The 25,952-nt window shown below is 39.8% G+C and overlaps 1 protein-coding gene across 14 annotated transcripts in view; it reads left to right on the forward strand.

The window, feature by feature from the left end:
* The window catches only part of NCOA2 (nuclear receptor coactivator 2), a 129,302-nt gene that overhangs the window by 79,719 nt on the left and 23,631 nt on the right, over window positions 1-25,952 (forward strand). For all 14 annotated transcript variants that reach the window (XM_077932925.1, XM_077932923.1, XM_077932930.1 and 11 more), the window contains 7 exons: window positions 11,422-11,525; window positions 12,161-12,338; window positions 13,743-13,931; window positions 15,661-15,762; window positions 15,851-15,991; window positions 20,674-20,821; window positions 24,571-25,834. In XM_077932925.1, coding sequence (XP_077789051.1) covers window positions 11,422-11,525; window positions 12,161-12,338; window positions 13,743-13,931; window positions 15,661-15,762; window positions 15,851-15,991; window positions 20,674-20,821; window positions 24,571-25,834 — 2,126 coding nt within the window. The remainder of the gene's footprint in view (window positions 1-11,421; window positions 11,526-12,160; window positions 12,339-13,742; window positions 13,932-15,660; window positions 15,763-15,850; window positions 15,992-20,673; window positions 20,822-24,570; window positions 25,835-25,952) is intronic.

The raw sequence follows: 25,952 nt of genomic DNA on the forward strand, positions 1-25,952 counted from the left end.
GAAGTGGCCAAAAGGGGTAACAGTATGTCTGTGACATTTCTGTGCAGAAACAAAATGTATACAAAATAAAATCAGAGTGACCCATTCACAACAACAATCATTGTGATAACACTCCGTCTAACTGCCCTGTGCTAATTAGTAGTAATAGCTAGATACTACGGTTACAGTAGGGACGCGGGTGGCGCTGTGGGTTAAACCACAGAGCCTAGGGCTTGCTGATCAGAAGGTTGGCGGTTTGAATCCCCGCGATTGGGTGAGCTCCCGTTGTTCAGTCCCAGCACCTGCCAACTTAGCAGTTTGAAAGCATGAAGTTCAAGTAGATAAATAGGTGTTGCTCCGGCAGGAAGGTAAACAGAGTTTCTGTCCGCTGCTCTGGTTTCGCCAGAAGCGGCTTAGTCATGCTGGCCACATGACCCAGAAAAACTGGACAAATGTTGGCTCCCTTGGCCAATAAAGCAAGATGATTGCTGCAACCCCAGAGTCGTCCACGACTGGACCTAATGGTCAGGGGTCCCTTTACCTTTTACGGTTACAGTGACAATGATTCATTGGTATGAATATGATGCTCTGCATAGAATTGTCACTGCTCTGCTACCCCTTGTATTTCAAGACCTTTTGGGCCCATTATTTATTTATTTTTATGTTTGTAGGTAGACGCGCATGTCCCAACTAAGGCATATTAGTGCAAACTAAGGGCAAAGAAATAGGCTCTATATGGATAGTTTGGGTCCAAAATGGTTTTCCTTTGCTGTCAATGAAATTTGGAATTAACAACCCATATATGTATGAAGACTTCCGTAGAAGGTTGAAGCTATTGCAAAGGTGAAAACTCAGGCATGTCACAATCTGTGTAGCAACTGTGTAGCAACTAGTGCTGTGTAGAATCTGTGTAGCAACTAGTGCTTTATATTTCATTTAAAAATCTGAACCCAGGTGACAGATATGGTTTGCAGAGAAATAGCTTCAAAGTAGCTGAAAGTAGCATATAATGCATGTTGTGGGACAAATAAATGCTTTCTTCCACATACGCAACAATAAGTTCCGGAATGTTGTTGTTGTTGTTGTTGTTGTTGTTGTTGTTGTTGTTGTTGTTGTTGTTATTAAATTTCTATACTGCCCTTCATCCAAGGATCACAGTGTGGGTTACAATATTTAAAACACAAAAATACACAACATAGTAGCAAACAAAAACAATGATGTAGGTTACTGGAAGTGGAATTCAAAAGGCAGAGTTATTTGGAGACAGGTCTCCTCCACTAATAGTCATTCCCTGTTCCTTCTTTTTTCTTTCTTTCTTTTGCCAAGCGTGTGAGGAAATAACCTATTGCTGCAACAGGGGTGCTTGCCTGTGCTCCTTTATTTATGATAAAGCTCTTTAGTCCATACAGTAGAAGCCTGTGAAACTTGTGCGGGCTGCTAAACCAGTCATCTTAGTGCTGTCACTGCAAAGCGACATGACAATGATGGTTGTTGGCAGCACTTACTGCCCAGGCTGTACTGTGATGGGGGTCATTGTGCTCAATCCTGTGTATTTTAAAAAGCAGCCACTACCTCTTTAGTAATTGAATTTCCTTTAAGAGAAATCATGGCTGTGGAATAACTTCTTTCTCCTATGTGTTTTGTTCTGCGTTTTAGGAACTGTAGGAGTTGGCCTTTGCCTTCTAGAACCCTGGGTCTTAGAAAATAGACCTTGCTGCTTAGTGCTTTGTGACTATTCATTATACATTTAGATCATCTGCAACCACTAGACTTTTATACCTATTCTTATAAATAGGGGTGGGAACAGAGTAAGAACAGGCTCTCCACTGATTACCTTTCTAGCCCAGCAGAAACCTAATGAAGAATCAGAATTATCCCTCAAATGTACTACATGAGTCAATTGCACATGAATATTTCCTTTGCCCCCCCCCCCCAAGTGTAATCCTGGTAGTGAGGGAAAGTGCGCAGTGCTAGTTCATGGGAGAAAATTGTTGGCTTAGGGGAATTGAGAACACTTCCTTTGCCTTAGCTGGTGCAAGGAGCTACTAGGCAGAATAACACTGGATCCACTGAAAGCCGTTTCTACTGTTTCCCTTCGCAGAAGCTTTTTATTTAAGCACTCCGCCTTTCTTGCCAGGTTCTGGAGCAATTGCATGAGGCTCCCATGAGATCATGCAAGAGCCTCCAGAGCCTGGTAAGCAAGGGTCCCCCATTCCCTTTCTGTTCGTTTATTTATTTATTTAATGGTGGTCTGTATAAATCTGCAGTCAAGTAAGCAAAGGCAGTGTACGTTGTGATTGCCCTGTAGTTCCCCCATTCTTTATTATCATGCTATGTGCTTGACATAGATTGGAAGCATCACAAATATGAATAAACATGTCTGTACAGCATAGTAAGGTCTCTGATGTTGCAGTTATAATCACAGCGTGTAATTCTGGCCTGGAAAATTAATAATACATTTTCTGTATTTACTTGCGTTGTTTTGACTCAGGCCATGAAAGATGTACATCATCTGCTCCATACTCTGTAAATGCAAGTTTGCTTGTCATTCTAGCCTCCCTGACTTTTAAATGTCACAGACTCCATTGCTTTCCTACTAATTCCAAGTCTGCTGATGAGGATCAATGATCAGCATGTTAAACATGCAGCAGGGTACTGCCTGGTTATCAAGAGGGCGATGATGAACAATCTAGCTGTTAATGCTCACATTACAACTGTCAGCTTTCATTTTCAAAATAGGCTTATACATCAAGCACTGAATTATGTTAACCATTGTGCTAATGATGTATATGAACTTGACAAAGAAAAGAAGATGAGCATTAATTGCAAGAAATTATTGGTTTGCACAATTCTAAAAAACGCTTAGTAGTCAAAGCATGCCCCTTGGCTGTGCTGGTGGTTCTAAGGATTTCACAAACCATTCCTGGATACCAGAGGCTTAGGTGGAATCTACACATATATAAAAGATGCTGTGAAAATACTTTTTAAAAAAAGTTTTGAAAAATATATTGAATTTTCCATAGCTCACTGTCTCCATCTAGTGTCATATTTGTATATTGCACTTTACAACACACTTAAAATGTTTTATTTGCAGCTGTATAGCTAAGTCCTTATTTGGGAGAATATTTTCTTCATGCAGAATAAACTTAAGGGTGCTGCAGAAAATAACAAGTTGTGCAACGGAGTAACTTTGCAGGGCAGTGGTGCCCTTTGTATTGATCTTAACCCACTCACCCCTATTAGCTTCTCAGTCCATCTATCACCAGCACTTTGATATTGGGTTGATCAGCTTTATCAGGAGGAATCTGAGAACTACAAGGAACAAAATATCTAGGATTACGTCTGGTATTTTTTAAGTTACATATTCTTTGTGGAATGTCATATATGCATGCCTTTGCGCAATGTCTTACATCCTGACAGAGTTTTGAAACAGCAGGCTACTTCATTCTCTTATATGGAGATAAGAACAATGTTATAAGTTGCAATGTCTTTGGTACTAACATAAAAATTGCTAATGTGTTTATCTCCCCTCCTTCAAAAAATCCTCCCCACTCCTTTCTGGGTCTGTGAAGTTTCTGTGCCTCACCAAATTATGGGATCAACAACCATGTTCATAATTCCGAACTATATGAGTTGTTTATCTCCTTTTCTTTGAAGCACATTTATTCTACTTGTATAACTGAAGTGTTTCTCCATCTTAAAATGTAATGTAGGGAAGACTTTTGTGTCTGCTTTTGAGCCAGAATGCAAAGGACCTAACATGTTTTAGCGTGCTGTTGTTTCTTAGAACCTTTCCTGGGGCTTTTACTATTTATCAGGAGCTTTTGCTGGAGTGACTAAGTGCAATCTGAAACATATTTACTCTGAGGTAAATCCTAGTGAGTTTAATAGGACTTATTGCAAGCAAGCAAGCAAGCGATGGGATGGATGCTTAGGATGGAACTGTTTAAAACGTAATGCATAAATTGCCCTCATCTTGCCAAACCTGGTGTATGTAGAACTTAGGTCCATTTTATTATATCATGTTGAACAGATGCTTACTGTACACATACATGAAGTGGCTTTAATGGATTGTAATTGCTTTAAATAAATAGTTTCAGGGCTTCAGCCATGAGGAAAAAATAATGAAAGAAAACCATGTTTGAATACGAGAGTGTGGTTTTGTTTTCTACTTTCAGGTTGATTGGCTTTTTATTTTAGTTCTCAATTATGATTTTGAGAGAAAATTGTGCTAAAGGTTTTGTGTCAAATATCTAGTTAGGTTGACTTTACAGCTTCCCTGCCTTGAAAGTTGCTAATTTCATAACCATGTAAACTGCATTTCGGAAATACACATTTTCTGTTTTTCTTCTGGAACTGGTAAAATGAAATGTTGCTGTTGTAAGTGTGAAATTATAAGTGGCTTTACTAACATTGGTGGAGTTGTATAACTTGGACACTGGTTGTCTTGTTGGATACCTGAATTCCTTTGTTAGAAGCAATCTCTGAGTTTAGGATAAATGTAGCTTTGTTTCTATATCTGAGGGACCTATTGATTTGCTGCTTAACAAGACCCTCTGCTGTCCCTCAAGAATGGAGAAGGTTCAGTTTCTTCCATGTTGATTCTGGCATCTCTGTAGGCCAAATATTTGGATTTGTGATTCCATACAGCTGCAACAATGGCTGCCTACAAGCTATGGTTTGCAGATTTTGAGCTTCTTCCCCCCACATCAGCTGGGTTCAGAACGTAACTCCTGTGTATACCAGGGAGCCAAGCAGGCTACATGAAGTGGGAAAGGGTGTTAGCGGCAATTGTGTCAACAGTCCAAACCATTCAAAAGTTCCAGAGGTTCGCCAGGGCTTTTAACAGGAGCACCAGTCATATCAGCTGGAAATTCCCTCAGAGCCACCTGGAAACCTCTTGGACCCATGTGAGGTCTCCGTGTGAACTAGAGCTCTCTCTGTGCATGGTTCTAATCCTTGTAGAAGCAACCCAAAGTCAAGATGAGGTCAGCCTTTCAATGCTGACTTCATCCTGACTTTGCTGTAATGCATGAAAATCAGTTACAATTTCAGTTCAGCCTCAGTTTGTTGGTTGCCACTAGCATGTAGTACAGTAATTGCATCCTGATGAGCAGGACTGTTGAATTCATAAATGGAATGCGGTACCACATGGACTGCGTACACAACTGCCCTTGTATCTTAAAGATCCATTTGTGACACGATCCTGGAGTGAGAGGAGCCCTTGTACAGTGGCTGTCATTTTCTTTGGGCCTCTGAGCTTGCAGAGTCCAAAACAAACTGCAGCTAGTCCCTGCACAGGGCTCTGTATGTGGGAAGAGGTGTGCAGAGTACTATTTGTTGCTATTGCTTGCTGTAGGCGCAGAAGACCCCGCGATCTCGCATGAGCACTGGTAGCTCACAGAAGTAAAATTAGGTAAGAGAAGGAGGGATAAGGGAGCAAGCACTGGCAAGGGCAGACAACTGGCTCCTTAGTCTCTGTTCACAAGGATGTTCTGGCCAGTTGCCTTTGTTCAACATGTAGCAAAGTGCTGAGCAATAAAAATGTTCATAGTAGCTGTCACTGACAGTGCTTCCCTGTTGTACAGGCAGCGCTACACTTGAAGGCAGAGCCTACGAGACCTTCCTTTTGCTGCCTGACAAAAGATGCTATGTACTCTGTTCAGTCCGACTCCCTTGTGTTTATTTCTGTTGGCTCTGCTGCATACAGTATTGTTGCTTTCCTTTTGTTCTTGCATTTCTGTGTTTTTTGTAAAAGGAGTAGCAAGTCTTCCAGTGAAGCCAAAGTGAAAGGGACATAATCTTAATGACTCTGAGCTTCTACCAGTCATTTAAGCACCATGATCCTAGTCATCAGTGATTAAAATAGCATTTTCATAGCTTTCTGTTTGATGGTGTGGTGGTCATTTCAAAACAACTCAGGCATTCTGAGGCAAAGTGAAGAAAAACCCTACAGAATTGGGTTTTAAAAGAGCTTCTCTATTCAGCTTACGTTCTGTTTATTCTTAAAAGGTTCTGCCATTGAAGTGATGCCAGAAACTAAGACAATTCACCTATCAATTTGCACAAGAAAATATCAAGAGTAAATTTTATTTTAGCAAGTTACTTTTCAACCATTTCTAGGAGAAATATTTTGAGTTCTATATGGACTGATATGATTGAGGGCCATCTATGAAGATGGAAGTATGCTATGTTGTAGAAAATGGAGGTTTTTGATTTTAAGAAATGTCACATCCTATTATAGAGAAATGGCATAGTAGAAACCAGTCCCAACTTGGTTGCATTCATTTCAGGGTGCTTTTTTTAATTCCTGGAGAAACAAGAAATAAATGTGTTGTACCGTAAGACCTTCTGCTTGCAAAACATGTGATTTATCATTGAGTTGCGATCCATTTCACATGCATACTTGAGTGACAAATGGCCATCAGTTGAGATTTTAAAAATGTGATATACTTCATGGTCACATACTCAAAAAAAATTCCCCTTGTACTTTGCACACCAAAATGTAGCCTTAGGCAAATTAATAATAAAGCACACTTCTTCCACTTTGTAGGGACTGAAGGCTAAAGAAAGAAATATTTTTAAAACTACACATGATGGACGATGTGACTAAACAGCATATACAGTCTAATGATATCATGGTTCATGTTGAGGGGAAAAAATCATATTTAATTAGCTGTGGAACATTTGTATTCATGCCTTCAGTTTCTAAAACTATTCAGAGATCTGATCTGAGGATTAGTGGCTTCATACAGTTCTAACAATGGTTTCCTGCAACCTATGGTTTGCAAATTTGGAGCCAGACACAGAATGTGTGCTCCCCCCTTTCTCTTTTCACCTTCAACCATGGCTTGGTATTATATCTTCACTGATGCTAACCATAGTTGATGATAACGAGGGCCCCCATTCTTATTCACAGTTAAATTCAACATTTCACAGAACTGTAGAGTTGGAAGGGACTGTAAGGATCATCTAGTCCAACCCCGTGCTATGCAAGAATGTGCAGCTGTCCCGTATGGGGATCGAACCTGCAATCTTGGTGTTATCAGTACCATGCTCTAACTGAGCTATCATAGAAACCCTAACTTGACAAAACACTGAGTGAAACAATGTTTTAAACCAATGAATTTTATGTAATCGAATGAGACGTTTCAAATAATGCTCACTATCATTTGTACTGAGTTTAAATGCCTGCCAGAAGAACTAGACACTAATAATAATAATAATAATAATAATAATAATAATAATAATAATAATAATAATAATATTATGCTGGGCATCTGACTGGGCTGCCCCAGCCAATCTGGGCGGCTTCCAGCAAATTATAAAACCACAAATTCTATTATTCTTTCATTTCCTTTGTATAATCTTATATGACACATGCAGTTGTAACAGCAGAAAACAACTTTTCTGACACATTCTGCAAAGCATATAATGTGACATTTGAAACACGGACAGTGTCATAGTTTTAGGGTAAAAAAACTTTCAGCTTTTAGGAATATTTTAGATTAATCTGTTTGTGTACTGTACTACTTCACACAATTCGGCATCCCTACTGATAAAAGTAAGACGGGTCTGCTTTCTGTTCTCAGCCATCAAATGGAGAGAAGGAGGCGGGGAGGGCTGGAAATGTGATGTCATTGGTAGTAGGGGATTGGTTAAAATGGCTGTCACTCCCCGCAGATTGTGAGAAGCTCTCATTTGCTGACAAGGGGGCTGTGTGTTAGGAGGGGAATGAAGCAATCTCTTCACTGTTAGGGCTGATCTCAGTGAGTAAACAAGCTGGGAAATAGTGCAGCTGTGCTCTTTAAATATGCACTGCAGGAGATTTCAGCAAGCTGATGATATATCACGCATTAATGTTGAAAAGATAAACACATTTTGAGAGTGCAGGAAGGGCCTTGTGTTTTTATGTTGGCAGAATGCTTCCTAATGAATAAGAATGTGCTGCTGGCTCACAAAGCCATATGGCAGCTTTTCTAATTTTAGTTCAGTGCAGATGCATAATTCTCCCTTGTTTTACCTCCTAAAACCTTTCTGTGGTGATATGAATGTTTTCCTGTAATATCTTGGTTTTTAGCAGTAAATGTGCCTGTTGCTCTAATGTATCCTCTGCTCTGTTGTAAAATGTAGCCCGAACTTGATATTTTCTCTCTTACTTTTCTAAATAAAAGGCAAACATGGCTACGGATGGCACAGCCTTCCTGCTGAGCCTTAAAATTGGAATGCTAGTTAATTTTATATATTCTTTTGAAAAACTGGTGAAATCTTGCAAGAGTAACTGACAGTTTCCTGCTGACTGAAATAGTGAAATGTGATTACAGTCCATGAGAGCTTCACAGATTTCAGAGTCTGGGCTTTGAATAATAAAACTAAAAGAACCTTCCCAAAAGTTAACAAAGGGTAGGAGCAACTTTTAAACACTTCACTACGCTGGTCCAGCATATGGCATGTTTATAGCTTGCTATCTTTCTGAAACTCCTGTTTTATTGCCAGAACACTGGTTTGTTAAAATGCTTGCAAATTTGAAACTATGCTGTTTCGGGTGCCATTTTGGTTTTTTTTCAGCTGGTACTGTGACTACTTAAGAATATGTAATGTTACAAAACTGACGCCTGTCTAAAGTAAATTTCAAGTAATTCCAGGAACTGTTTCTGCAAAAATCCCCAATATTACATATTTTAAATGATCCGTGCCTCTTATTTTTCTTTGCTTTACAGTTCCAATACTGCTTTAGGCTACCCGTGCAAACTAGGTAAAGATTTAACAGATTTGCCATGGATGCCAGTATCACTGTAGTTGCCCCTGCTTTTTCCTTCCACCAAGGCTAAAAGGAGAGTTACTGGGTACATACAATAACAGGAATAAAACTAAATAGATTTGTGCCTACTTTCTTTATTTAACTCTGATGTCTTCCAGTCATATTATTTCTCTGCTCTGTCTTGCATTCATTAAAAATAGTGTACAAAGTGGCAGGATGCTTTTGTAGTTAGTGGTGTTGGGGCGGGGGGGCGGGCGGGCGGTGCGCCCCAGGTGCCATGTCTGGGGGAGACTGACAAGAAGGCACCCCGCGGGGGCTCGCACTGCTGCAAGCAGACATTGCGCCGCCACAACCGCATGTGGAGCATCCTCTGCGGCTGCAGCCGCGAGCAGAAGATCCAGGCGGCGGCGGCAAACCGCTATGTACAGCACATGTGCAGTGTCACATGCATGCGCTGTATGTAACAATGCCGCACATGCGCTCTACATAGCAGTTTGCCGCTGGCGCCACTTGAGCGCCGTACAGACGGCAGTAGGATCCCTTTGGCGCCGCTACAGCCGTGAACGGAGGATCCTCCAGATCCCTGCACCATCCGTATGTCGCTGGAGCGCTGCCGCCGGCAAACCGCTATGTACGGCGCATGTACAGCGTCGCTACGTATGGCGCATGCGCTGTGCGTAGCAACTCCACACATGAGCTGTACATAGTGGTTTGCCACCCCGGGTGTCACAACGCCTTCATTTGCCCCTGAGTTGAGTTTCTGATTAAATTAGTGGCAAACTGGAGAAACATTGAACATCTTCCAAAGTATAGAAATGGCTGGTTTTCATAATTCAAACATAATCTACTTAGTGAAATATACTAAAGGTATATTGTGTGGTATAGCATAGTTTCATAATGAACATTGCATTTCCTAAGCAACAGTTGTTATACAAGTGTGAGCTGAGCTACATATGTGATTCAGTAATTATCATCAGTGTGGGACTTCTGGTTGTCCACAGATGTAGGAAGTGTAAAACAGTCTTAATAAGCTTTGATTTGTCAGTTATTCTTAAAATGGTGTGTGGGATCTCACATCTATTTTAAGCAGCTGTAGTTTGCTTTTCATAGAAAGAACTTGTTTTTAAACTCCTTTATTTAGGTCTTATCAAAATAGCAATAAAAACAGCCTTTTAGAATTTCAGTATTACAAGATGTTTTAGGATGTACCACTTCATCTTGTTATGTTCACTTAAATCAAAATAGCAAATATAGAATTTATGCATCCCAACCAACTTTCCATGAGATTTCTGCATGGGATGGATTGGCTTCTTTTGAAGTCCTTTCTCCTGGGTCTGGTAAAATCAGGCCAAGAGGGGATGGCTGTTCGGGCCAGTAAGACCACTCTTTCAGAAATCCTTTCTGGTCTCGGAAGATCTGAGCAGCTATAGGTGAGTTTCTATTGTTCCTTGCCTGGGCAAATCACCTTCTCACATATGAACCTTTCCTTCTCAGTTACAGTTTCTTCAACTGTCAAGGCTCCTGTGAATGGCTAATGCAGAATATTGTCTTTTTGGTGGTGATACAAAGCAGTGGAAAATTCTCCCTGGGGAGTTTCATTCTGCTGCCTTGCTTCTGAATTTTGGACTATTTCTTAAAGTGGTTCTCTTTTCTACTCATCGGGTATTTTATCATTGTTTTAATGAGTTATTTGATTTTTAACGGTAAACTAGTAATCTACCTGGTAGACGCTGGGCCAAAAAACTAATATTTTAAGAAAGATACACCAGTCTTTCATCTAGCAAATTACAAGCATTAATGTATTCAGTAGACTACAATTCAGATCTCTCTTCAGAATTTCATTTAAAATGTAATGGTTCAGGAACTATGCTCCATGGCAATTCATTAATAAATGACAGTATTTGCTTGCAAGAATGTTGACTTTAAACATGAGCAATGTCTATTTTTTTCAGTACTGTTATTGTAGGAAAGATGTACAAAGATAGTAATTGCAGTTGTATGTTGGTTGGTTGACATCTGTCCTGGGAGGTAATGGAAGAATGCGCCCACCTTCGAGGTGAATTCAAACCATTGGAGAGTTACAGCACCTGCTGTGGCTGTAGAGACTGATATGGGAGAGACCAGTCTTGTTGCAGCTGGGGCAGATGAAGGCGTCTGGTTATGCTGATGCAAGCGTACCATGGCATTTCTTCTTTATGTGCTCCGCACAGCAGTCATTGTATGTGAAGGTCCTATAATTTAGTTCCATACCCAATAGGCATGTTGTTGAGTTTTTCCTGGTCCTTGTTACATGTCTCAGAACAAACAAACAAAAAACCTAACACAAAGAACTGGTTTTAAATCCTGGATACGAGCGAATATCTGTGAAATTATGCATGGTTAACATCCATGCCACCATAACCCTTATCTATGATGAAGCCTCCTGGGAAAGATTTGTATGTGGGAAGGGATGTCCTTGAGGGACAGAACACAAACCTGCAGCTTGCTTCTGATATCCTTTTTCGTGGTTAAAGAATTGGAACTGTTGCATTTGAACAGGTCTGACAATTGTGACTAGTTCCATCTTGGCTTGCCATGCCTCTTTACTATAATTAGTGGCAAGTATAATCTTCTTAAGCAGCTCTGCTATGTTATTCAGTTCATAGTGTGACTGTGTCGTCCCCCCTCCTTTTTATGTGCAGAAAAAGCAGCGGCAGCCAATGAAGATGAAGTGCAGAAAGCTGATGTATCATCAACAGGTCAGAGCGTCATTGACAAGGATGCACTTGGACCAATGATGCTTGAGGTGAAGTGTTACGAAGTTTTTTTAACCTTTAGAATGAACAGCTATTCTGATGAGATTTGGCTAAATGAAAACAAAACACATTTCAACTCCACATAAGATTGTCAAACAAAGATTGTGCACAAAGCCTTTTTGACCATTCATTGCCACTTTTATGATTCATTGTTGGAGCAATCTGCTTTCTAAGAGTAAATGTATGTTGTTCCTCCACCATTTTATATTAGAGAGTTAAAGCTAAAGAAAGCAGGCATAGTCCATGTTTTTGCTGTCTTTTATACTGTATAATATTAAATAAAAGGAAAGTTCTGAGTTATTCCTAGGCATTTCCGCTCAGTCATGCTTGCATCAGTATAGCTGGTGTTGCTAAGCAACACAACTGCATTTTTTCTATGAAAACTTCATATTGATTTTCAGATATATTCTAATGAGGCTGAACTACTTTCTCACCTCCCCACCCCCAGTCAAGAGAGAAACTAAAGATAGTATGCTACTTGAAGGCTTAACAGGATAGTTAACAAATGAAGTTTATTTTCCTCTCTGCAATGATTCATAGTTAAGGAAGATGAGAATAGCTTAGCTTTTATCTTGGTGCAGATTCTCGACAGCGAACTAAAATGTGTTGTTTTTTAACCTTTCAGGCCCTCGATGGGTTCTTCTTCGTAGTGAACCTGGAAGGTAATGTGGTGTTTGTATCGGAGAATGTGACACAGTACCTGAGGTACAACCAAGAAGAGCTGATGAACACAAGTGTGTACAGCATCCTGCATGTAGGGGACCACAATGAATTTGTCAGAAACCTGCTGCCAAAATCTTTAGGTACAGTTCTCCAAAAACCTATAAATTTTAGTAGTTCCCTTCTCTCTGCCATAAGCTAGTGTTTGTTTGATGTAACTTAATATCCTAATGTGTACATTACCTCTGTTCTGAGCTGTTTCCCCCTCTTCAATTCTGGCCTCTAAATCATCTTCTCAAATGACATTGTAATTACTTTTGTCTTGGACTTTATGCATCACTTTATGTAATAACTGACAGCTGCATCATTCATCTCTCTGTAAGCCAACTAGCTCAGAGGCCACAAGTCCCACCACCTGAGGTTTTCTGTGACTTCCCTAGCCCCTCATTCATAATTTTTATTTAATTTGAAAAAAATATGAGTGTTTTTATGAGTCCCCTGCTATGATTCCATGATGACAAAACGTTTTTTTGGGGCTCCTCGATTTTTTTTCATATTAAGGACTTAAAAAAATAATAATTTCCCCACAGATACCCCAGTGTAATGCCAAAAGGTTTTATATGTGCCCCAAGTTCCTAAAACGTCCTTTGCCACACAGCCTCAGAGGGTTGACCATGGGTTACTGTAACCGTTGGCCTAAAAACGGTTAGCCATCTCTGCTATGACCTCAGTAGTCAAGATTTCTCATGCTATTTTTCCTCTTTTAAATCTTAGTGAAGTTAGGTGCAGATTATGTCTAGAATCAACTTTCTTTTCTTTTCTTCAATTTTTTTTTATTGGTTTTCCAAATTTGTAACAAATAAAACACAAAATGACAAACAAATAACAAAACATATAAAAAAGAAAAACATACATTCAATACTTCTTACAGGTAAAAATCCAAGTTAATTTCCATTATTAAATGACTTCCTCAAATCCTTCCTAACTGATTTTCATTAAATCTCATTTTAGCAATTTTCCAATAGCCACTTTCTAATAAAATCAACTTTCTTATGATAGAAGGTTGAAAGGCTGTAGGACCTTTTTTTATTTTTATTTTTGTCTCCAAAGGTGGTTGTGGGCTTTCCAGCTCCAAAATTTTTTTTTTTTTTACAGCTATTAACATAACAAATCCTGGCATTCCACTTTCTCCCACTTGCTTTCGGAAAGCTGCTTCAACTGTTTTTCTCTCTCCCTACGGTGAGATAATCTTGACATGTGGAAAACGCATGCACTGGCACTTTTGAAGTATGGAGTGAGTGTTTGTTTATTATGTGGCAAGTACATAGGTCAAGAAGTGTATGCTGTGCAACAAAAACATTTGAAGGAGCTCTATAAGTCATCAGCCTTGTTAGTTTATCCCCCTTGTTGGTTATTATTAAAACTGTTTACAGGATTTTCACTCCTCCTCTTCCCAAGAGCTAGATCACCTTTAATATTTTAAAGATGGTCAAACAGAATATCTTGCCCAGCACCTAGTCATTCTGTATTATATTTCTTTTTCTTAGTGAATGGAGGACCTTGGTCTGGTGAAGCTCCTAGACGCAACAGCCATACCTTTAACTGCCGAATGTTGGTAAAACCTTTAACTGATTCTGAAGAAGAAGGCCATGATAACCAGGAAGCACATCAGAAATATGAAACTATGCAGTGCTTTGCTGTTTCTCAACCAAAGTCCATCAAAGAAGAAGGTGAAGGTAATCAGAACATATTTTATGAGATTGTTTTATGTTCAGTCTTTCCTTTAACCCTCCCTGATTGAGGCATCTTTAACCTAAATTAATGGTACTTACATTGTTGTCTTTGTCTCTGCGACAGGCACTCATTGTTTAGGTGGAAATGTGTATTTTTTTCTGACCCTTTGCAAAGTATCTAATTAACAAGTACAGTAGATGAGCCTTCTTTTTTTTGGAACTACATAAACACTGGCAGCATTATGTGTAGATATGCATACATATAGTTTGCTTCTTGCATATCATAAGCATATTTTGGAAGTTAATGCATCTAAACCATTTTGGTGTGACCTTAAACAGGGTCCTACTCTTTTCACTGGCACTCCCTCCAAAATAGGTGTGCATAGAAATTAGGGGAGAAATTGTGGTGGGATTTGCTGCAGTGAATAAAGCATAAGCAGAACTGGCCCACTGATTTTTTTTCTTTGGAAACACTGCACTTCCCCTTCTTTTACTTTCCCGAAATTACGGTTTTACTGTCTGCTAAATTGCTTATTCTTTTCTTTTGGCTTATCTTGAAATATGAGATGCACTTTTGAGGTACTGCAGCTTTGAAATGTTTCAAGTTTATAAATATTCCCAAAGTGTCTTCACACATGGCATGTGTTTTGAATGAAATATTGAAACTGCAGCATTCCAGATGTATGCAGTACCCAGGTGAGAGAGAAAATAAATGCAGCTGCTTATTTTTTATAATGGTCTTTCCAACACACTGAAACTAATCTACACTTTAATGTTATTGTGGTTGGAGTATGAGTGACCCAAGCCAGAATGCTTTCACTATCAGCCAAGAACTGGAGTGGCTTTAACTGGTGTGTAGACCATTTCCTACTTTTCTCTGATCTACTCAGACATCCATTTGGCTCTTGGGCAGCTGCCAGGCAAGGACCCCTCAGGTTTTAATGCTTTGGGGTTGTTCAGGGTGTGCTTGAGAGCTGCTTGTTAGACATCTATACATTTGGCATTGTAGGTGTTTTAAAATTTCCTGTTTGTAATTCATGGAAGTAATAGAAGGGAGCAGGAGCACTAGCTATCAAATGTATGACAGCAGTTATTGTGGTGTGGTTATTACTCATCTTTTGGTTGGGAGTTTTGGGGATTGAATTGTGGGTGTCTGAATGTGAGGCTGTTTATATGACGCTAAGCATGAATAAGATGGCATGAGAGAAAGGACAAAAGATTTGGGAGGCACTTTATCTTATTTGGAGAAGTCCAGGGGGGAGGAATTGCTAGGATCCTCATGTGATGCTATCATGTTTCGAGGTGATAGAATGTTGGATCTAAGGAACCATTTTGGTTCTTGCTATGCCCTATGAGCTTGAGAGGAGATTTGGATTGCCATCCTTATGGATGTGGAGTAGCGGAGAAGGAATGGGTGGCGTGAGATAAGAGGTGTCACAAAAAGGATTAGAGTAAGTTTTTTAGCACTTAGGTTTTATCTCCCACATACATTTAGATCTTCATTGTTGTGTTTTGAATGCAGTGTAGCAAGCAAAGTGAGCAGACTGAAAATCCATTTACGTATTCTTAAGGGGTCTGTCGGATGAAGGTACAATAAGGAAATAATCAGTTCCGCATGTCATATTTTTATCTTTGTTGTTTTAGTGTAAGTTTTTTAAAAATAAATTATATGGTCCAGCATAGATTTAGCAAACCTTTTCCTCCAATTAAAAATAATTTTGTCCCATTTAAGATCTTCAGTCTTGCTTGATTTGTGTGGCAAGAAGAGTTCCAATGAAGGAAAGGCCACTTCTGCCCTCATCAGAGACATTTAGCACTCGTCAAGATCTGCAAGGTACCGTGAAAGCGCAAGTCAAATCTTCTTTTATTAAAACAACAAAAAACAGGTGTAGGTTTCTAATAACAGCCTTATATACCTTCAGGCAAGATAACTTCACTTGACACTAGTACCATGCGAGCAGCTATGAAACCTGGCTGGGAAGATGTGGTGAGAAGGTGCATCCAGAGATTCTATGCACAGCATGAGGGAGATATGTCTTTTGCCAAGAGGCATCACCAGGAGGGTAAGGATCCATTGTTTCTTCAAGCGTGTTTACAACAGAAAGAAAAGCACAAATTCATGGCAAGTCATGATCCAGAAATCATACAGCAGCTCCAATACAGTACAGACATGGAGTGCTAAGAAGTGCAAAGCCTTCCCCATTAGGTGCAATATCAGAAACTGCTCTTATATATATTTTTATTTATCTGAACATTTATATCTCAGTTGTCCATGATAAATTATACTCTAGATGGACTACAAATAAAAATCTGAATCAGCAATTAAAACCAACATTTCAGTGGATGGAGAAGTCTGTCCTAGGTATATTGAAAACCCCATGAGCTGTAGATTGGCCTGCTTGATTCTTTTCAGAATACATCTAAGCACTGTTGTTGATGAAAACACTTTAAATAGATGAAAATACTTTAAATAGAATAGACAACTGAGGAAGAAGGGAATGTGATCAAACGGAATCTGACTGACCCAAATATGAATCTAGAGAGCTTATGTAAATTTTGAACCACCAAATGATGTATCTTTCCCGTCAATGTCTTTTTACTCCTGAGGAATTACTTGGATTAGGCGACGGCACAATTCGGACAAGAGAGCTGTTTTGTGCAATACATTTAATAAGAAAGTACTTTGTGTGTCATGCAGTGACAAATGAAATGGCATGTGACACTTTCCCCGGAGATATTTGAAAAATGCAAATGTATTAATTTATCCTAATTAAAGGTTCCAGTAAAGCGGGGTGAGAAACCTTTTTCAGTTCAAGGTTGCATTCCCTTTTGGCCAGCTCTCTGAGGACTGCATGTCAGTGATAGGCTGGGCCATAACAAGTGTGGAAATGCACAAACTGGTCATGGCCATCCCCCACTTATACCACCCATACACATAGCACATAGATTTCCACTCCCTCCTCCTGCCTCCAAAAAAGAAAGCAGTTGGGCTTGAACAAAGGCTTTTTACATTTGGTCTTTTCCCACCCAAGCTGCAGTTTCCACAAAGATTTTGTTGGTTCCCCATCTCTCCTGTAAATCTGCCCCCTTCTCTGATGGGTTATTTTAATGTTCTGTGCTTCCATAGTGGTCTTTTGAAACAGTTTGGTTCATTCATTATGCTACTCCTATTATCATCTGGGGTAAAATGTGATAAGGTACAAGGCACAAATTATATAGAAAAGAAAGAAATGGTGCCATGCTGATTTAAAGTGTAGTAAGGACTGAATCTTCAGTCCTCAAGAAATCCATCTTGAAAGCACCACTCATTTCTGAAAGGCTGCACTGAAAGAAAGTGTCAAGAATTAGGTCATTAGTTAGTTCATGTGTCTTCTGTGGAGAATAGGGTTAAATTCAACATTAAGGCCTGAAAACATGAGGTTGCCTGGTGAATGCTCTTGAGCATCTTCTTTCCTGAAGTTGCACTTTCCTGTGCTGGCCAAACAGCAATACAAAAATTCAAAAGACCTTTAGAATCTCCACTTGCCACACCATGAGGGGCTGCTTGCTGGGGAGAAAAGATGAAAGCCCTGTCTATATACTGGATTGTGACTTAAAGTTTGGAGGAAATTTAATTATTTTCTTCCATCTTATTAGAACCTCTACAGTAGGCTGCATACTCTTAAGAAGCTAATTTAGCATACATGTTGCAGCTTTGTCATCACTTTAGAAGGATGGATCGCTCTACCTCTTAATGTGGTGTGCACATGAAATTGCTTTGAGCTCCACTGCTGTGAACTCTCAACCCATCGGGTTTATACCCATATTCTGTTGAACCAACAGATGAAGCATTAGGACAGTCATTATGACTCTAGCTTTGTATGTTGGGAAGATGGCATGCACTAACCCTGGGTCAGTGCCAGAAAACACTTTGACATGCCTTCTGAAACTTGACTAAGTGAAGAGCGTCAAGCAAAGTCCTGAGAATCACATTGAGTATTTCCCCCCTTGGTTTTAACAAGAACCTAATTTCATTCATAAATAGGACAGGTAACGTGCTTTTCTGTACACCGCAAGTTCAATGCAAAATGTCGTGCTTATTCCATGTTACACAAAACTAAATCAAAATGCTTTATTTTGTTTTACTGTATTGGTTTAAGCTGCCCAGAGCATATGTCTCTTTTTTTCATTTGGCAAGCTTTAACTTTAATTGGAAGTAATTTGTCACATGACATCTTTTTTTAAAAAAAACCCTAAACAAAATCTGTAGCTGTGGATTTGAATACACACACCCAGTTTTAAAAATGGATTAACTTAAGCGTTTTTAACATCAGAGTTGTTGACAAGGGAGTGTTGGAATTTCCTGCTCTGAACTAAAAGCACTGCTGCTGCTGAGAGTTCTGCCCAAAGGTTAGACTGAAACAATGACATACCTTCAGTGTGAAATTTTACTTTACAGTATGCCACAGTTAACAGGCTTTGTTTTTCTTTGCATTCCTACTCTACATAAACTCTTCTGGCTGTTTAACTTGTGTTTCCTGTTTTCCTGTGCCAAAATAATAATTTAAAATGTAGTAGCACGATAGAAAACTTTGAGGCAGGAACAGGGGAAAATCTTACCATACCAGTGTTGCAAGACTGGGGGAAGGGAAAAACTTGTCTAGCATTGTCAGAGTCTGAATGTTACTTGATCTACTACGTGATTGACACAAAGATGTTGTCAAAGATAAATATTTTAAACCTTAACTCTTGTTTTTCAGCATTATGTGTTCAAAATGTGGAGATGGTTAAGGGAGAGGCATAAATATAATTTCATAGGATAGGCATAAACACAAGTATGAAGGAGTTTTGAGCCAGTTCAGAAAAATCAAGAATTGAAACTAGTTTATCAGGTTTCACAGTGAAGAAAACATTAAAATAAACCAGCTGGTAACTCATTGTTTTCATTTAAAGATGGGGCAAAATTGAAATTCCAGATCTGGAAAAGCACATTTTTTTGCAGTGCAACTTAAAAGTGTCTTGTGTCAGTGTTCAAATCCTGAAAGACAGATTTAAGGGAGGTATGTGCAAAGAAAATCCCATTTTTGTTGAACTAAGTAAAATTATTTAATATGTAGACTCGTGAAAGTAAAAAGGTTTGGCACTAGGCAATATTTCTTCTTCAAAAGACTTGGATGATAGAAATTTACAGGAGAGCATATGGGGCCAGAGTCTGTGGGACTAGGGCATGGGTAGGCAAACTAAGGCCTGGGGGCTGAATCCGGCCCAATCGCCTTCTAAATACGCCCATGGATAGTCCGGGAATCAGCGTGTTTTTACATGAGTAGAATGTGTGCTTTTATTTAAAATGCGTCTCTGGGTTATTTGTGGGGCATAGGAATTTGTTCTTTTTTCTCTCCCCCCCCCCCCCCCAATATAGTTCGGCCCCACACAGGGTCTGAGGGACAGTGGACCGGCCCCCTGCTGAAAAATTTTGCTCACCCCTAGACTAGAGCCTACCTTTTTTCAGTTGGAATTCCAATCCTATTCCATTTCACACTAAATTTATGCCAAAGACTTGGAATCCCCCCCCCCCCGAAATACACGTTACCCAAAGAATGCATCTGCATATTGGTTGCATTAGGTGAGCACACCTTAAGTAAACTGAATTTTGTTGAGGATCACCTGTGATCTCCCACAGGGCAAGAAAGGGGCACTGCTAAGCTCTCAGCACAAAGTAAGCTTGCTACCAAATCTCTTTTGTCAATTTACTTGATAAGCTTGCCAAAATGAAAGCAAGGAAGACGTCATTCAAGTAGATACCTGTCTATTGTAATAAATGACTTTTTGTCTGAATTAGGCAATTGGTTGAGCATTTTTGTTCCAGATTTTAGCGATTGTAAATGATGTTTCTAGAAACCATGATGTTCTGTGATTTCCTCATGTTGGAATGTGAAATGAACATTTTCCATAAAAGTAGGTTAGCCTAGATAAAGAATAAACTATATAATATATATTATGTTGATATTCCTCCCTTTACTTAAATAGGCTGTGTTTTCTACTGAGAGCATTTGGGGGACAGATGTAGGAGGCTGGCCCCAGGTTTTGCTCCAGGTTACCTCACTGCCACGCTGCTCATTTTTCTGCCATCTCCAGCTAATTGCAGGAAGGCCTGATTAAGTTGTAGACAAACTATTCTCTCCTTCCTTGTCATGTCATGGCTCAAATTGGCATATGTTCAGGGAGAATTTTCCATCCCTTGGGATGCTAGTCCGTATATTGTATCATTCTAAGGTATGCTCCTGGTTAACAAATTTATCCCAGTCAGTGTACTTTGCTAGTTTGTCTAAAGCAGAATGGGTTGGAATGCTTTGTAATAATTATCTGGAGACATGTCAGGAAGCTAGCTGTGACTAGCTCTGTCCCTGGCAAGTTAATTTCAGTTGTGAGTCACTGTCTCCTCTGGTTGGAACAGGTGGAAATCATTCTTATTTTAGATTATTCTCCATGAAGAGAAAATTCGCAGGTAAGTGCACTGTTTTTGCAATGCTGGCACCATCTCTAACTCACTCTTTCGGTTAATACTTTACTGCAGTTGCACTTTGGTCTTAATCTGCAAAACATTAGCTTTTCCTTTAACACAGCCTTGCTGATTTTGCAAAAGAAAATGCAGATTTTTCCCTAGCTTTCTAAAGAAGGCAATGAAAACAAGAGTCCACATTTTCATGTGGATTATCCTGCGGCCTGGATTTCTTACTACTTTTTTCTTGTTTCTCCTTGTTTACAGTGCTGAGGCAGGGACTAGCTTTCAGTCCTGTTTATCGATTTTCCTTGTCTGACGGCAACATAGTTGCTGCCCAAACGAAGAGCAAGCTCATCCGTTCTCAGACTACTGGTGAACCTCAGCTTGTAATATCCTTGCATATGCTTCACAGGTAATATATACAATTTTTGCTGCCTTGAAAAATCTTCAACCTCACTTCCTAAGAACAGCTGCAGCAAGAGTACATAATTTATCATGAATTATTGCAGTAGCCCCCTTTAGCTATATTGGGTGTAGCATGACAGTAAAATATAGTTTTGATTTTAATGGTTTCTGTTTTGTAAAGAAAACATCCTAGTCCACTTGTTTGTAAGTAAATACCAATTATTTAAATAGTGCTTCCAACCAACCACATGAATTTGGGACTGCAGTTGAAGATACAGATTGGTGTTTAAAAGCTGTTTTATCACTTTGAGATCCACAATCTACTTTGACCACACTTAATTTTAACGTTCCACATAAGATAAAATTTTAATACTTCATGTAGTACATTTGGTATGTTGAGCCCCTCACTTTGTGTACAGGCATGGAAATCCTTGCAGGACCGGTTGCATTCTCAACTCAGGCTCATTCTGGGGTTTGAAGGGTTTCGCTATTGGGAAATCTGAACAGTTTTCTTCTATGCACTAATGATATTGTTTTGTAAGAAACTTTATAAGCACTTAAGAGAACTGTTTGGACAACACATCCTTGCATGTAAATATCCACCATTGTTCCAGTTCAACATCTCCTTCACTCTTCCAAGAGAGATCATTATGGGATAAAAAAAATGAAGAATGTAGACAAAGGGAAATGACAGTTTTTTCTCCAGAATCTGCAGTTCCCATGCATTAAATATGAAAAGTTCAGTGCTTGGTTATGAGAAGCAATTGCATATTGGTGTCAGACTCAGTTATGAACTATGCATAAGTTTTAATAAGAATTATCTTTCGTTGTTGTTTATCTGTTAGCTGCTGAACATTGTACCAAAAAAAGACTTTACTGACTTTGACTATACCCTCTGAACATTGCTGTTTAAACAATTCAGAACTGTTTTTGTTTGAATTAAGGGGACCTTTTTATATTTTGAAGGTGGCTGATGAGGCAGCAAGCTAAATAAAAACTGCTAGGCTACAGGGCACATACTTATAAGAAAGTTAAGTTTTTCCAGCTTATAATGCAATCTGAGAAACAGTAAATTAACATGAACCTTTGGGAGTTTTGTGCATTTTTAAACAAAGTTTCCCCTTTCGTTTTAGTCATCTCATGCTAACAAGAATTGACTGGACAGTTTCTCTTCCTCCTCAGCTTTTCTTTCTAGTTCTCATGCCACTAGCAGGGCAAAGTTTAAATGTTTCAGCTGTAGAACTTTCAGTGCAAACCCTGCAAAGGAATGTTTAAACCAGTGCCAAAACTCTATTAAATATAGTTAGTTCATAAAGCACTTTTCCTTCAGTGTTCTTTCAGTAATTTAGCAAACTTGTAATTTTTAAGAAACTTTTTTTTGGGGGGGAGGGACCATTGATAGCTCCCATTTTTTAAGTCTGGAGAGAGGAACTGACTACAGATGTTATTCAGTGTAAATTTATAACAGAACAAAAACCTTATGTACAAAAGAAAATCTGCAAAGAAAACTAAACTTGGATAGTCTTCAAAGAGATTTCATGCACATATCTTTGCTCAAGAAATGTATTTTCAAACAGCAATATCTTGTTCCTGAAAAAATGTGATTCTTCCCTAGATAGTGCTACTGTGTAGAATGTGGTTCACCTGTATGCTGTTGCTCTCAGCATGGGGAAGTGATGAGAGAAGCAGTGAAAGGAAGCTATTTTGCTTCCTTAGATGCTCATGTAGGGAATTCAATCCAGGAAAGAGTGGGAAGAAAACGTACCCTGAGATTTTAAGCAGTGGATCTCAAGGCAAATCTTCTTTCTCCAGGTTCCTATGGTAGGCTCCCCTGCATGAGATTTAAGGCATCCCCAAATAGGACTCGCTCGGTTTCTCATACCTGCACGCACTGAAAAGCCCAAATGGTAGAAGATATGGGGACATGTCTCTCTGTTTTTTATAAACTTGATTAGAGATATGCTGCTGCAGTCTCCACACAGCCGCCATCACTGCTTGTCCAGTGGTTTCCTAAAGTAGTGGGTGGAGATCTTTCCCCAAAGCTTCCCTGCTAATTGCCTGATATCTCTCTTCTCCACTGCCGGCAGCCACTAGAATAGTCCGAGTTCCCCACTTCACAGAATATTTGGATTGGAAGATTTGTGGTACCAATGTTCATGCTGCAGTGTACATTTAACAACCTTTTGTTTTTAAACAAATAGTTTTGGGCTGGTAATACATTCTCCCCCTCTTCTCACTCCAAGTCATTTATTGCATACATGTGGAATAACATGCTGTTTACCTGTGGGATTATTCTACAAGGGATAATATTTGGTTGGAGCACACTTTAGTCATCTGGAAAAACCTCCTCCCCCCCCCCAGCCTTCATGCACATTCTTTAGCTTGCATGTACCCACAAAATCTTTCTCTAACTATGCTGATCTCATTCTGAACTTGTTTGCTGTACTGTAGTTTTTTTGGCTTCCATACTTAAAGCAGTGTTGTAATTTTTTTTGGCTGTACTTTGAGATGACTTTTAAAACTTGCTTTTTACTGTAACTCTTGTTGGCAAATGAGGCAGCAGTTTCAAGGCTGTAAAAGGCCTGTTCGTTTACTTTCAGATTGTCAACAAATGCCTATCCTCTTTCTGCTTTCTTTTTTCAGAAGTGGATTTGTCTGATTCTCTCTTATATAATCAAAATAGTGAAAACTTTATTTGCCATCAGAACAAACTTGTAGATATGTTATTGGAGCTTTCTCTCTTATGTGATATTAAGATATCTGTTAAGACAGAAATGAACCCAAGAGCCATGGAATCCATTTCCAGCTGTTAACTCATTTGGGTTCCTTGCCAAAATAAATATATTTCCACAGTCAGTGGTGACTCAGTGAGATGGTTTGTTGAGATGATGGTTCTGTTGTTAGGTGAAGCAAGGGTTGCCTGGATAGCTCTGTGCAGTGCTTAGCCTCAATATTTCATGAGAGCAGAGCTCAGATGTTGCTTCAGCAGCAGGCCTCTTCAGATTGAGCCTTAAGTAGGAGCTGCAGCTATTTCTCTGTTGCTGAGAAGAAACTTAATTTATAGGGGCCCAGGCTGCTTTAGCAGTTAATTTCTCTGAAGAGCAGAGAAGGCTGTGGTTGCTGTAGGAGTTTTGAGGTGGAGCTCTCAAGGGACATGATGTCCTTGGCCAGAGGGATGCTGGCACCAAGGATTCTTCCTGCAGAAGCACTTCCAGTTGGTTAGGGGCTTCTGAATCCACAAGCTCATCCTCTGAAAAAGGCTCAAGTCATGACAGTTACCACTATCTCCTGTTGAGTGTTGTTGCATGGAGGAGGGGACCAGCATTCTTAACTGGAGGGGCTTATAACTCAGTCCTGTGCAGGTGTGTGGCTACTGAGTGTCTAGTTGCATCCACTATAGGTCTCCACATTACCTCAGGGCCTTAGGGTCTGACTCCCTCATGCAGTGGATCTCAGCAATGGATACCAGCAACCTCCAGCAAATTGTCTTTGTTCATCTGTAAAATAGAAAAAGCAATGATCTTTGTCAAAAAGGTAATTGCTTCTGTTTGTTTCTTTTCTCTTTCTTTCATTATGAACAAGATAAAGAAATGTTAGTAGAGGCCCCAGGCTTAGGAATACATCAAGATAAAACAAATGCTATGTCCATCTTTGCGTTTGGGATTGTCAAATCTTTATTTTATCAATTGTGTCTTTTATCAATCATATTTAAAATGTAAATTTTAATAATGTTTTTGTTCTTTTTTACTGTTTCAGGGAACAGAATGTTTGTGGAATGAACCAGGATTTAACTGGACAAGCAATGGGAAAGCCATTGAACCCAATTAGCTCCAGCAGTCCTGCCCATCAGGCCATGTGCAGTGGGAATCCAGGTCAGGATATGACCATCAGTAGCAATATGAATTTTGCCATAAATGGCCCGAAGGAACAAATGGGCATGCCAGCAAGCAGGTTTGGTGGTTCAGGCGGGATGAACCATGTGTCAAGTATACAAGCATCCACTCCTCAGGGTAGTAACTATGCACTAAAAATGAATAGTCCCTCTCAAAACAGCCCTGGCATGACACCAGGTCAGCCAAACTCTATGCTATCCCCACGGCACCGTATGAGTCCGGGAGTGGCAGGCAGTCCTCGGATCCCACCCAGTCAGTTTTCCCCTGCAGGAAGCTTGCATTCACCTGTTGGGGTTTGCAGCAGCACAGGAAATAGCCATAGTTATACCAACAGTTCCCTCAATGCACTTCAGGCTCTCAGCGAGGGGCATGGAGTCTCCCTGGGGTCATCCTTGGCTTCACCTGACGTAAAAATGGGTAATTTGCAAAATTCCCCTGTAAGTATGAATCCTCCTCAGCTAAGCAAAATGGGAAGCCTGGACTCTAAAGATGGCTTTGGACTTCATGGGGAGCAATCGGAAGGTACAGCTGGACAAGCCGAGAGTGTCTGCCATTCAGGAGAACTGAAAGAAAGTAATGATGGCATGCCCCAGGTTGCTGGTGAGAGGCCTGATGGACAGAACAGACTTCATGATGGCAAAAGCCAGACAAAGCTCTTACAGCTGCTGACCACCAAATCTGATCAGATGGAGCCTTCACCTTTGTCTAACGCTATGGGAGATGCTAACAAGGACTCCGCGGGAGGTTTATCTGGTTCTGGTTCAACGCATGGAACCTCGCTCAAGGAGAAGCATAAAATTTTGCACAGGCTCTTGCAGGACAGTAGTTCTCCTGTAGACTTAGCCAAGCTCACAGCAGAGGCCACAGGGAAAGAACCGAGCCAGGAGACCAGTAGCACAGCTCCTGGTTCAGAGGTGACTACAAAACAGGAACCGGTGAGTCCCAAGAAGAAAGAAAATGCACTACTTCGCTACTTGCTAGATAAAGATGATACTAAAGATATTGGTTTACCGGACATTACCCCCAAGCTGGAACGGTCGGACAGTAAGACAGACCCTTCCAGTAGCACAAAGCCAGTAACTATAAAGACAGAAAAAGAAGAGATGCGCTTTGAGCCGAATGAACAGGTAAGAGACTCTTTGTTGTTGTTGTTCATTCAGGAAATTTGTCGTGGAAATGATCCTTACTCATTTGCTTCAATGTCTTCCTTTTATACAGGGTTGTGGGTTGTTTTTTGTTTTGTTT

Source organism: Podarcis muralis, chromosome 8 (genome assembly GCF_964188315.1).
Source record: "Podarcis muralis chromosome 8, rPodMur119.hap1.1, whole genome shotgun sequence".
NCBI classification, from domain to species: domain Eukaryota; kingdom Metazoa; phylum Chordata; class Lepidosauria; order Squamata; family Lacertidae; genus Podarcis; species Podarcis muralis.